At 55.5% G+C, this 13,555-nt stretch overlaps 1 protein-coding gene across 4 annotated transcripts in view; it reads left to right on the top strand.

Moving 5' to 3' along the window:
* Window positions 1-9,966, top strand: part of Adgrb1 (adhesion G protein-coupled receptor B1) — a 70,553-nt gene extending 60,587 nt beyond the window's left edge. For 2 of the 4 annotated variants that reach the window (XM_087898842.1, XM_087898844.1), the window contains 7 exons: window positions 1,538-1,709; window positions 3,241-3,336; window positions 4,709-4,763; window positions 7,124-7,824; window positions 8,516-8,551; window positions 8,723-8,830; window positions 9,190-9,966. In XM_087898842.1, the coding sequence (XP_087754968.1) occupies window positions 1,538-1,709; window positions 3,241-3,336; window positions 4,709-4,763; window positions 7,124-7,824; window positions 8,516-8,551; window positions 8,723-8,830; window positions 9,190-9,387 (1,366 nt within the window). In that variant the 3' untranslated portion in view covers window positions 9,388-9,966. The remainder of the gene's footprint in view (window positions 1-1,537; window positions 1,710-3,240; window positions 3,337-4,708; window positions 4,764-7,123; window positions 7,825-8,515; window positions 8,552-8,722; window positions 8,831-9,189) is intronic. The other 2 variants (XM_087898843.1, XM_087898845.1) reach the window with 1 other exon arrangement.
* Window positions 9,967-13,555: the final 3,589 nt, after the last annotated feature.

Genomic DNA, 13,555 nt, shown 5'->3' on the forward strand with positions numbered 1-13,555 from the left:
GAAGTCATTTACTAGAGGGCCAGCCTGCCATTGTTCTGTTCTAGCTTCAGGGACTGGACGGACTGGGGTTGGGGGGGAGATACTTCTGGCTTCTGCAGCCATGAGGGAGGGAGGTGGAGTAGCTGGCACAGTGCAGGGAGACTCCACACTGTCCTCAGCTCCAAAAGTATGGGTGGGGTTAGCAGGGAACCATTAGTTGGGGCTTTGTGCCTCCGGTGGGATTCCCTCTAAGAAGGGGGTGATAGGTTGTATAGTTGACTGGAAATGGAGACTTATGAGGTACAGTTTAGGAGCCCACACTTTGGGGCATTGAGGGAAAGGTGAAATCAAGGTGATTCCTGGTTTGGGCCTGAGCTGGGGAAGGTGAGCTGACAGAGATCTGGGCAGGGCTGAGAAAGCCAGTCCTGAGTACCCTGGCTACAGGTGGCTGCTATGTTCACCAAGTGGCTGGGGGCAGGAAGCTCCCTGGAGTCAGCATAGCATGGCTTCACAAGGGCACAAAGGTAGGCCTGGCAGAGGCCATGGTAAAGGGCTACTGTGGCCTGCTGTGTGATCTCAGAGGCCAGAGAGGTGAGGGTGGCTGTGCCCTTACAAGGCCAGATCCCAAATAGGACCCCTGCCAGGACTATACTCTGGTTTGGTAGGAGTTTGGGGGATCCTCTGTTCTACTGGGTTCTCCCATAAGCCCTGCTTCCCTAGATCCCACTCTGTCCAGTCCCCTTCTCCCATCTGCTCCTTTGTGGGGGACAGTATGACCCCAAGAGAGAAGGAACAAGTGATCCCGATGTCCACCTGACTCCTGGAAATGCTGCGATATAGACAGGCCATAGCGGCTCCTGGGAGACAAGCTGAGACTGGGGACAAGGCACAATTCTCAAGCAGTCACATGCCCCATGTCCTCAAAGCAGCACCATGTCCCCACCTGAGCATGGGGAAAGCTCAGTGGTTGCAGGCCAGGTACTGATGGAGGACATGGAAGGCTCAGGCCGCTAGGCTCCCTGTGCCAGCCAGGTGCTCGAAGAGACAGGGCTGAAGGTAGGGGTGGCTCAAGTTGGGGCCATAGGAGAGCACTGAGACTCAGGAGGTGAGCTGCAGCCCCGGAAGAGGAAGAACACCCTTTGTGTCTGTTCTGTCTGTCTTGGTCTCTTCTCTGACCCTCTGGACTTGTCCAACTGTCCACTGTCTGTCCTGTCTCTCCCTCACAGTTTCTCTCTCTCCTTCTCTTAGTACTTCCCAAGACTCCTGTCTCCCACAGCCATCTTGTATTGTAGTTGGGGCCCTGGGTCTTAGGGTCCAGGGCTCAGGGCCTGGAAGATGAAATCAGGGGCTACCTTGCTCTGAGCATCTCTCCCGTCCCTCTGCCCTTCCTGTCTGTCACCCTTCTGTCACCTCCTGGATAGGGTCCAAGTTCTCTCCCGAAAAGCTCCTCTACTTTGCTGGGTCCCTTGCAAGCCCTCAGGCCTGGGGATGGGGGAAAGGGGTGTCCTCAGGAGAGGTGGAGCGCCCACGGGGCCGCCCTGACGCCCTCCATCCCCAGGGCCTCCCTGTGGAGCTCCTGCGTGGTGCTGCCGCTGCTGGCGCTGACCTGGATGTCTGCCGTGCTTGCTGTCACCGACCGCCGCTCCGCCCTCTTCCAGATCCTCTTTGCTGTCTTTGACTCACTGGAGGGTTTCGTCATCGTGATGGTCCACTGTATTCTGCGCAGAGAGGTGGGCGCCCTGGGCCTGGGATCTACCTGTGTCCTCTCGAGGTGAACCTGTGCCCAGCATGTAGCCAGGGTTGCTGGAAATGGCTCCCTTTAGGGGATAGTTTATTTTTAAGGATAGCTCATCAGCTATGGGAGGTCTGTGGCTGACAGGGCAGAGGAGGAGAGCCAGTACTCAATGTTTGTAGCATTTTCTGAACCTTTCAGAAGGTGAGAACATGAGGTTCCTATCCAGCTATATCCGGATGGCCACCAGCAAGAGACAGTAATGAGATGAGTGGCTGTCCTGATCTCAGAGAGGCTGCACAGTGGACGGAAGTGCGTCTTACCTCAACAGACCAACTTCTGATCCAGATAGAGTCAGGATGTGGCTGGGGGCTAGAAATAGCCTGCTGCCTCCATTCTCCTCGGAACGTTCTAGACTGCTGCCAAGGGATCTGGACTGCGGCAGGTACAAGAGGACAAGAGCCCACTGTAGCCGCAGGAACCAGCGACCTCAGTGGACAGAAGAGCCTGGACTGGCAGGGCAGTGGTGAGGTCAGATGCCACTGATCCTCTAGGGAGGCTCCAGAGGAGCCCCCTGAGAAAGAGGGCTGCCTGAATTTGCAAAGGTATTTGTGAGGATATCACAAGGCCTGTGCCCGCCTTCCTCCTTCCAGTGCTAGCCATGTGTCACTCAGTTGTGGGAAGCTACCTTGCAGCCCCACAGCAGCGCACAGGGAAGAGTGGCTTCTGAGTCCTGGCCCTGGCCCTGGCTTCCTGAGCACTGCATCCACACTCTCGGTCGCCCTGCCCTCCAGGTGCCATGACTTGTAGCGCACAGGCAGGTGAAGTCTAGTCTCCTATTGTAAGGCCACTGATCCACACTAAGGTCACACTTTTGCCCTCTGCTCCTCCCTCAGTGTTCTGGCTTCTTCAGGGCCAGCTGACACTCCAGGAAGTTAACAGGACAGATGTCAGCAGCATAGCAGAGCATCCCACTAAGGTGTGGCCCTAGGACTGGCATCCTCACAAAGCCTTGTCAGGAAGCTGAGATATGACCAATAGCCAGAGGACTTACAACTCCATGTTGGGTAGGGTGAGCACATGAAGCCCCCTTCAACCCTTGTGTATGGTTCCTGCTGCAGGTCTCAGCACCTCACTGCTGTCTCCAGAGCCTGGATTTCAGGATAGTGTTTGATCCTGCGTCCTTCCTCATGCTGATCCTATTATCCTGGGTGATGAGCCACTTTCTTTGACTTTTCTTGCCGAAATGTATGCTGGCCTTGTGGCTGGGCTTAGCCTTGTCCATCCAGCCTGCAGTCAGGATGGGTTCTGGGGGTACTGACTGGCCCTGAAGCCAGGTACCTGCTTTAGGCTAATGTTCTTACAGTGACCTCCAGCCAGTGGAGTCTGCAGCTCCTTCTCAGCATCAGAAACTCCAAATGTCTTCATCTTACATCCTCTCTCTGCACTGCCGTGCTAACAAGGAGGCTTCTTGCAGAGGGTGCTGTGTGGGGTCTTGACACTCTGCTGACACACTTTCCCTCCTCCAGGTTCAGGATGCTGTGAAGTGCCGTGTGGTAGACCGCCAAGAGGAAGGCAACGGAGACTCAGGAGGCTCCTTCCAGAATGGCCACGCACAGCTCATGGTAGGACTGGTTGCCTGGGAATGTAAGCCTCTAGGTTCTCCCTGTGCCCAGAGTTCTTCTGGGCCCTCATAGCCCTATTAGGTGAACTCTGAGCCCAAGTTGAAATCCTTAATCCAGGGTTTTGAGCTGGGAAAGGCTGTTGGTGAGTTGGGTGGGGGCTGGTGTGCATCCTTGCCTTCTTCAAAGCTGGCCCATCCAGAACTGCGCACAAGCTATCTGTGAGTTTACCCATACTGATTGCTTCAACTATGGGATCTAGGCATAGTAACTTCTGAGCAGAGCCCTGGGCTCTGCAGGCCAGCTTCTCACCCCTCTGGCATCACCCGTGTGTTGTCCCAGATGCCCTGTACCCCAGGGGTGAGGCACTGGGGAGCATCTCCAAGTGGTGTCTACACAGGGCCAACCCTCTGGGTCTCAGTGCCACCATCTAAAGGGAACAGGTGTCAGCTGGAAAGGTACTTTGTCATTCAGGGACACGGTTTTCCCTCCTCTTGATGTTTCTCCTGGCCTGACCTCTGACCTCAGGGGAAGACTGCCACCTTCCCAGCATCCTGGCTCCTGCATTTCAGGGAAAGACCTCCAGTTTGAGATTAAAGGCCAGACTGACCCCCCTGGAGCCCTGTGACCTCTGGATGGGTCTTCTAGACCCAAGCTCCTAAGGTGGTCCTGGGTCACCACTATGGCCTCCCCAGCTGCTGTCCTCAGAGATGCAGTGGGGACCATGTTTCTGCTCTAGGGGAGGCTGGTGCTGGCCCAGGTCTGTGTCTGTCCCATGCTGTCTGTCTTGGATGGAATGGCAGAGGCTCTGGAAGCCCTGGCAGCTGCATGGCTTTGGGGGAGCATGGCCCGAGGGGCAGAGGCCGGCTGCTCCGTGATGTCTTGGAGGGAGAGGACGCATGGTTGATTGCACGCACACACAGGCAGACACAAACACATGCATGGAGAAACGTGCATATGCTCCTTCACATAAATGCATAGAAGTGCATAGAGAACTCTGACTCATGTGTGAGTCATACACACAATACTCCTCTCACTCCTCTCAACATACATGTTCACGCTCACACAGTACAGTCCTCTGCCCTCACAAAGGCACATGTACCACGAGCACACAGAAACAGAAACACGGCCACACATGCATGTGAATGCTGACAGACACATCCATGCTTGCATAGACAAGCATACAGATGCATGGCCACTCCATGTGGCCCTTGGACTAATAATGTGGGCTGGGGTTCTTGGTGACAATATTAGCATATTTGTGACCTCTGAGGTGTGGTATGGCTTTGGTGGCCCCCTTCCTACTACCCTGCAGGTTGCAACCCCACCTGCTACCAGCCTTACCCTCATCTTGCCCTTGGTCTCTGTCTTGCAGACTGACTTTGAGAAGGATGTGGATCTGGCCTGTAGATCAGGTGAGCGCCTGACAGGTGAGAGCCATGGTGGCCAGTCGGCCCCTCTGCTTCTTTCTTTATTCCCAGCATCCGTTTGCCCTACCTGTCCCCATCCCACACCCGCTGCCACATGGCCCAGCCTGGGCTCCATCCCCCGCCCCCCACCAAGACTTCAGGAATCCTGTGGGCATGAGCCCCAGAAAGCTGTCGTGGAGCCCACGCTGGGCTGGGACCATCTTTGGTACCTTTTCACTCGTCTGTCTGTCCCTTTTCCCCTCATAGGGCAGAGCAGGTAGGCCACTTCTGTGTGAAACCCAGCCCTGCTCCTGCCTGTGCCCAAACACTCCATTGTCACCTGCCCCTACCTGCCCTCCCTCAAGCACCTGTGTTCTGTGTTGTCTTCATTTCTTCATTGTTAACGGGGTGGAGGAGGGGCAGGTTGCACTTTGAGAATGGGAGACCTCAGTAGTGGGAGGAAAGAAAGGGAAAGGACCTGCTACTGGGACCCTAGGCTAGTGCTGAGCTTCCAAAGTCAAGAAGGGACTCAGTGTCTCCCCATGTTGCCAATGTCAGGTCATAGCATCTGAGGACCAGGGGCCAGGGCAATAGCAGACAGTCTCTGGCTATGGAGGTGCCATCTGACTTTACTCTCTCTGGTTGCCAACTGGGCATTGTCGGCTGCTGCCTGGGTGGTATTCTTGGAGGAGATAACCTTGGGATGGGGTGGAAAAGTCCTTCCCTGGGCTTCAGTGATCCAAATCCACAGCCTAACCGAGATACAACTCCAGCACTAGGGGAGATACAACCCCAGCACTAGGGGTTGGGTGCTGGCCCACCCTGGTGGTATGTTCTGGGCTTCCTGTACCCAGCTGTGCCTTGTAGAGCACAAGGTGCTGTGGGCTGAATGTATCTGATGGTACATGATAGTGTAGCATGCATCATTACATGATAGGTGTCGAGGATAGGTGTCCACGATAGGCAGAGTCCCTGTTGGGAGAGGCTGGGATGAGCTGTGTGCAGGCTGAGGAGGTCCTTGAGATGGTGTTGACCTCTGGAGATGGGCATACAGATTGGTAGAAAAGATGGCTAGTCTACTGCTGGGGTATTGGGGAAGGGCTGGAAGAGGACAGTGCTGGGTGTCTCAGTCACTGTTCTATTGCTGTGAAGAGACACCTTGGCCAAGGCAGTTCTTACGAAAGAAAGCTAGTTGGGGAGCTTACCTACAGTTTCAGAGTTTTACTCCATTATCATGGTGGGGAGCATGGTGACATGCAAGCAGGCGCTGGAGCAGTAGCTGAGAGCTACAACAGGATCCATCAGCCAAGAGACTCTGGGCATGGGATGACTTCTGGAACATCAGAGTTCACCCCCAGTGACACACTTCCTCCAACAAGGCCACACCTCCTGATCCTTTTCAAACAGTACCACCCCCTGGTGTCTAAGCATTCAGATATGACCTATGGGGGCTGTTCTTATTTAAACTCCCACACTGGCTGATAGTCTGGAAGAGCCAAAGGTTGTCATTGAAGGTGAGTTAGGAGCGAGGCACCTTAGGCCCGAGAAACTAGGATGTTGTGAATGACCATACTTGATGGTAAGAGATGGTAAGAGCTGCTGGTGGGTCCCAAGGCTGGGCTAGATGTGACCAGAACAGTAAGCTTCCTAAGAAGTGGGTGTGACCTTCCTTGCTCTAGAGAGAGTGCCCAGGAGGGGCCAGCATGCACGGCTGCCTTGGCTCAGAGCTAGTCTGGTGCTCTACTGGCCAGTGGGGCTAAGTTGATGCATGAGTGACAGGTGCGGTGTATGGTGAGCTGGAACCCACACCAGATGTTCGACATTTGGGATAACTAACCCAAGAGAGGTGAAGGGGTGGGGACTTCAGGAAGGACTTTTTCAAGGAGGAGGGACAACCAAGGGCAGGAGAACCCTTCATAGGGGTTGAGCTCATGTGTCAGGTCTCTTGGTCCTTGGGGTTGATGTGCCTATGGCAAGCACAACCTCCCAGTAAGGACTTTTGTGGGGCTGAGTACTACAGGGGAGCCTGGACTCAATAAAGGAAGCTGTTCTGCCCACCTGGAGGTAGCTTGTTCCTGTGCTTTCCAGCAGAGGGCACCCTTGCTTGCCTTTCAGAATTGCCATGGTGGGCTGTGTATGAGTGACTGTCTTTGTCTTGGGAGACAGGCGGACATTCGCATGGGCCAGTCTCATTGGAAAAGGCAAAGGAACTTTGTGGCTGTCCAAGTGCCAGCATAGGTGGGGTGGGTGTCAGGGCTGATGTGGGTCGAGATCAGGGTGGCAGCAGTATTGGCCAGGCTGAGCCCCCTACTGCTGCAGACCAACCTCACTGCTCTGACGCCCACTTCCTATCTGCTGTCTTTTCCGATGCTCCCCATTAGTGCTGAATAAAGACATCGCAGCCTGCCGCACAGCCACCATCACAGGCACCTTCAAGCGGCCATCACTGCCTGAAGAGGAGAAGCTCAAGCTGGCCAAGGGCCCACCCCCCACCTTCAACAGCCTGCCAGCTAATGTGTCCAAACTGCACCTGCACGGTTCACCCCGCTACCCCGGTGGGCCACTGCCCGACTTCCCCAACCACTCCCTCACCCTCAAAAAGGACAAGGCCCCTAAGTCTTCCTTTATCGGAGATGGGGACATCTTCAAGAAACTGGACTCAGAGCTGAGCCGGGCTCAGGAGAAGGCTCTGGACACGAGCTACGTGATCCTGCCCACGGCCACGGCCACACTCCGGCCCAAACCCAAGGAGGAACCCAAGTACAGCATCAACATTGACCAGATGCCCCAAACCCGCCTCATCCACCTTAGCATGGCGCCTGACGCCAGCTTCCCCACCCGTAGCCCACCTGCCCGTGAGCCCCCAGGTGGTGCGCCCCCTGAGGTGCCCCCTGCCCAGCCCCCACCACCTCCACCTCCACCACCCCCTCCACCCCAACAGCCCCTACCCCCACCACCCACCCTGGAGCCTGCACCCCCCAGCCTGGGGGATACAGGGGAGCCTGCGGCCCACCCAGGACCTAGTTCAGGTGCTGGGACCAAGAATGAGAATGTGGCCACCCTGTCAGTGAGCTCCCTGGAGGTGAGGGTGGTTTGGAGTCTGCAAAGCAGAGATGGGTGAACCCCCAGACAAGGGCTGAGGGCATGTCAGAGGTGGGTAGGGCTAGCCCAGGGACAGAATCTTTGTGTACTCAAGCCCCTTTCACAGAGCAACAGTCTCTGTGGTTAGCCTAGTGCTTGGCCCCAGAGCCTTGTTCAGCCCTTAGGACATGGGATTGAGGTCAAGATGGGACCCTCCGGGAGCCCCTGCACCCCCAGGATGTGCCACCATCTAACTTTCAACCTCTTAGGGGCAGCTAGCACCCTGAGTTCACTTTTAGGGGTTCAGCCTTGTAGCCCCAAGATCAGCTCTCCTTAACCTGTGTAGCCTGGCTAAGCTGGACATTTCAGAGGGAGGACAAGGCCTGGAGCAGGGAGGGGAGACCTCACCGCACACAGAAAACTTGGGGTAGTGTTGGAGTAAGGTCTCTGAGACCCCACCCATGTTTCATGATTATCAGGGGGTTTCCCTTTGGTCTCAGCACACCCTCTGGACCCAGAGCTGGACCTGTATCCCAAGGGAACAGGCAACCTTGGGTACCTGATAGATCCTCAGCATGAACCCTGAAGGCAGGCTGGTGTTTCCCCAAATGTCAGACAGGAGGGCCTGGACATGTGGTCTAGGCAATTTTAGGGAAGTTAATGCTCATGCACACAATCCCTTTCTCCTGCAGCGGCGGAAATCACGGTATGCAGAACTGGACTTCGAGGTAAGTGCAGGTGCCTCTCTCTGGACAGACAGGCTGGGTACTAGGGCCTTTTCAGGAAGTGGGAGCTGGGGAAGAGCTCAAGGTCAGAGCCCAGGGACCAACAGCAGGTGGGACAAGGGGGTGGCTGTGGATGTCCATCCTGGCTCAGGACTCCTGGCCCCCAACCCACAGAAGATCATGCACACACGGAAGCGACACCAGGACATGTTCCAGGACCTGAACCGGAAGCTGCAGCATGCGGCTGAGAAGGAGAAGGAAGTACCAGGCGTAGACAGCAAGGTCAGGAGGGTGGGCTCTGCCCCAACCACCACCAATCTCACTTCCTTCATACCCTCACTCCCTGGATTCTTGATTGGTCGTTCCCTGTGCTGGCTGTCCCCTCTCAGATGTGCACAGGGCAGGGCAGGAGGATCCTGAGCCTGGCCCTGCCCTGCAGGTTCCAGACTGTCCATTCCCACAGCACTGACCCTGACCCCATCATGGGAGCTGCAGTTCTCACCAAAACTGGGGCAGTGGGATGCAGGGGTTGCTGCTCTTTGGGAATCCCTCCCTCAGAGCCCTCCTCTCTCTCCTCCCTTCTCTCCCATGGAATCACTCCCATTCGCCCCTGCCCTGCCTACACTGCTGGCATCGAGTAGCCAGAGAAACAGCAGACTCCCAACAAGAGGGCCTGGGAGAGCCTCCGCAAGCCCCATGGGACGCCCGCCTGGGTGAAGAAGGAGCTGGAGCCACTGCCCCCTTCTCCACTGGAGCTTCGGAGTGTGGAGTGGGAGAAGGCGGGTGCCACTATCCCACTCGTTGGCCAGGACATCATTGACCTCCAGACCGAGGTCTGAGCGGGCGGGCGGTGGCCCCGCACCGGGCCAGCAGGTGGGATGCTGCTCTGCCCGCTCCACCATAGGACGGGCATAGATGCGCTCGCGGTGGCGGGCCGGGTCCAGCCCCGGCCTCAGGGCGCTCGGAGGCGGCCAGGCAGAGGGCCCGCGGTGCTGGGACCAGAGCCAGACACAGGACAGGAGGTGGCATGGCCCGCGGGCACAGGGCTCATGAGGCCAGATGGTGCCTCAGACTCTGCCCTCCTTGGGCAAGCCCGGACAGGCAGGCGGGCGGCTGTGGACATGGACAGGCCTGGTGTGGCCAGCGTCCCCAGGATGCCCACCTCAGCCACCACTGCAGAGGACTGCCTGTGGCCCGCCAGCCTGGCTCCGTTTTTTAGACACCCCTACCCCTTGGGAAGCAGCCAAACCCCCCCCACTCCCTTCCAGGACCCTGGGCCCCTCCAAGACCCAGGCAGAGAGCATGGTCCTGACCCAGAGACCCAGGGCCAGGACTGAGACCACTCTGGAAAGAAGTGGTGTGGGGAATCTATTTTTTCTCTCCTTTTCTTTTCTTCAATAAAAAGAATTAAAAACCCAGTGTTTTGTGGTCTATTCCTCTCTGCAGCAGCCTGGGCCCATTCAGCGGCAGTTGGGCTGCTCCTGCCCTGCATGCCTACCATGACCCTCCTTACCTCACCCTGCCCTGCCTTGGGTGCCTGCCATCTAAGGGGTCCCTTGAGGCTGACTTGCCTCAGTTCTCCACCCCAGAAACATTGGACTCCCTGACTCCTGAGTCACCTGGAAAGACAGGGTTAACAGGTAGCAATTTAAAAAACAACCTGAATGGTGAAAGGAGACACAATGTGTGGAGTTGGAGCCTAGGGACCTCCTCCTACCTGCAGCCTGCCTGAGCCCGTCTAGGACAGGCCTGCCCAACTGTTCTGTACAGCCCAGTACTGATATCACTAAGTATTCCTGTCTCCAGGCCATGGTGGTGCTCTCCATCCACAGAGGGAATATGTGAGAGAAATGTGTCATGGTCAGATCTCCAGAGACCTAAACACCAGTGAGCCACCTTCCCTGATGGTATCCCTTCAGCATTCATGCAATTTCCAGAACTTCCAGCAGGGGGCAACCTAAGCCACTCAAACCCAACCCTGGAACTGCACAAACGCAAACCTTTGCCTTCAGATGGCAGTTTGAGCTGGAATTGAGATACAGACCACTGGCCCTGAGTGGTATGTGGAGCCCCTAAGACCCCAAAAATGTCAAGAGTAGGAAATGGAGTACAACCCACTATGGATTGTTTTCATAACCTCACCTGCACCTTCATTGCTATGACTCTCACTGTGGTCATGTCTTTGACACACACCCCACACGAGCATCATCATCCTTTTCAGCAGGCAGAGACAGGGTAGGGATTGGCACTGTTGCCAACAGTGACCACAGTGAGCTCAGGTAATTGTGATGGCCATGCACACCTCTGGGTGCACAAACATGGGTGGGTGAATGGCAAGTGAGAAGTGACGTCCAAGGATGCTCAGAACAGGGCGTGCAGAGTCCAGCACAAACCCTAGCTACAGACCACAAACAACAACAAAACAAAACAACACCAATGGTTTGGTGAGATTTGGCAACAAAATATGAGCTAGCCTTGACCCAGGCCGTGGCTAACGTGAACTGTGTGCATCTTTGCAAAAGTTCTACAATGGAAGGCTTCTGAGCCATGTCACAGCATCTCCAGCAAGTTGCATGGAATATCACCATCACTACACTGCACAGTCTGCAGTGGCCTGTCTTCCACACCCAAAAGGCTTCCTGTGAGTTGACTGGCCGTGGTCTCCTCCTCTCCCCTGGCTATTAAAAAATAAACTTGGAGGGCCTATGGGTGCAAGTAGAGAAGGCCCTGAGGTTCCAGCACCTTGCCTACGCAGGCAGCATGTTCATGTAGCTCAGGTCTGGGATCCCGGAGGGCTCATCTATGCTCAGACTTAGCACTGTCCTCATGGAGTGATCAAGCATCCTTAGCCAGCTCCCTAATGTCCCTGTCCCTGCCCACTCAGCAAAAGCCACAAGGAGTACCCCAGCCTCTCACACCCTCTGCATGAAGGGAGAGACTCAGAATTCTGAGTGGAGACTGCCGGAGTCAACGTTCTGTCAAGATGCAGCGTGTGTCCAAGGGCAGCTCTCTCCTCTGCAGGCCCTCCCTCTGGAGAGCTATTTGTGCTAATAGATACCCAGAACTCATGACTGTCCAGAATTCTATCACCTCCCGCTGGAGTGACTCATCACAGAAATTGCTGTCTACTTCCGGCTATGGCATTGGAAGCTGGCCAGGGAAGGCTCTACTCCATCAGCACCCTGGGTCTTGCTCCAGCAGGCCCCTCTTCAGCAGGATCCATGTTCATTTCAATCATTTCAAGGGGAGTCCTGTACTGAGTGCTGCCTTGGCCCGGAACTCTTGTGGGGACAGGGACCTTTCCATGGGCCTCTTTCGGTTCCCTTTGTTCTTCCTCCAGCTCCAGTGTCCCTGACACCGGGCAAGCAGGGTCCGATCTTATATACAAGGAGGAACAAGACTCATGGTGATTAGAGGATGCTGCTGGTATCTTACAGGTCCGGAGGGGTTGTGCCTGGAACTTGGCTCTCCTGGCACCATTGGCTCCCCCAATGGTTGTCGTTCCCGAGGGCACCAACACCATCCTCAGTTGCTGATACCACAAGGCTCCTGCGGTTGTGGCTGAGACCACCACAAGCTGGCTGGGCCTCTAGAAAGATCTTCCTGGGCCCTTCTTGTGTGACTTGGCTGATCTAGCCTCTCAGTACCAGTGCCATCCATTTTAGCGACCTGTCACAGGTGAACCTGAGACATTGGGAGTAACGGTTACTGGGCTCTTTGGGTGACCCATCAACTGCCTCACAACCTCATGGACATTCAGAAAGCCACGAGGAGCTGGCTCTGTCATCCTCCCCCTGCCACCATTAGTACTCCCTGGCCTTAGGGGAATATGTGGGACTTGAGGTGATGGTGGTCACTGTGATGGCTGGAACACCTTGGGGGCAAAGATAGTGGTGTAAGTTTGATCTATAGACATAGAACTGGAGATTTTCCTGGGGATGAGGGTGGTGGGGATGAGGATGCTGCTGCTGCTGGTGATAGTAAGGTTAACAATAATAGTAATGGTGATGGTGATGTCACGAAGATAGTGGCAATGATGTTGGCGAGGTGATAGCTGTAGTTATGGTGAGGATGGTGATGGTATTGATGAGGATAGTGATAGAAATGATGATGGTGAAGCTGGTGATCGTGGTGCTGCTGCTGGTGGTGGTGATGAAAATGGTGGAGAGAGAATGACGGTGGTGATGAAGATGATGATAACAGCAAGACTAATAGCAATGGTCATGAAACATCAACTGATCGCCATGATGGTAGCAGCAACGATGCCAGTGAGATAGGGGTAGCGGCGACGCTGGTTGCGGTGATGGTCACGGTTGTGGCTGTGGTGTTCGTCCCGGTGGTGCTGAAGACAGTCGCTCCTGTAATCTCTGCGGAGGACAATTGTGCTGATGAGATCAGGACCCGGGATCTTACAGTTCATTGTTCCTAGCTCCTACGGACTGGAGAATGTGAAGGAGGGGTGTGTGAAAGGAAGGACACACGAGGACAGCAAGTCTCTGCGTCAGCTGGGTGTGCAGCCAGTAGGAGCAGCTGCCAGCAGGTACTGAGCTCCTATCAACACCCACGCCCCCTCCATCCAGAGGAGGCCCCTCCTTCCCTGTCTGTGACGGAAGTGAGCCCTGCTGGAAGGGGCCTGGGTGGTGCTTATTGCTTTGCCTCTGCAACGACCTCTCTTCCGCTTCCTGGGCCCATTTTGGCAGAGACTTCACATCTAACCTACTTCCCTTGTGCTCTGTCGTGTGAGCGTCCCTGTTACCTTGGAAAACTCTTTGGTGCCCAACCATCCCCCATTCTCCTCCCCAGGCTGGCCCCAGGTGGGAACAAATGTACAAGGTGATACTACTGGTTCTAGGACTTGTTCCAGAATCTTCTACTACATAGAATGTCCCTTCTTTACTCTACCCTAGGACTTGTTCCAGAATCTTCTACTATATAGAATCTCCCTCCTTTACTCTCCCCTCAGCTCCCTGTTACAGCCCTGGGAAGTGGAAGGCTGTGCTAGGAGGT

This window comes from Myodes glareolus, chromosome 19 (assembly GCF_982192425.1).
Source record: "Myodes glareolus chromosome 19, mMyoGla1.1, whole genome shotgun sequence".
In the NCBI taxonomy this organism is placed as follows: Eukaryota; Metazoa; Chordata; class Mammalia; order Rodentia; family Cricetidae; genus Myodes; species Myodes glareolus.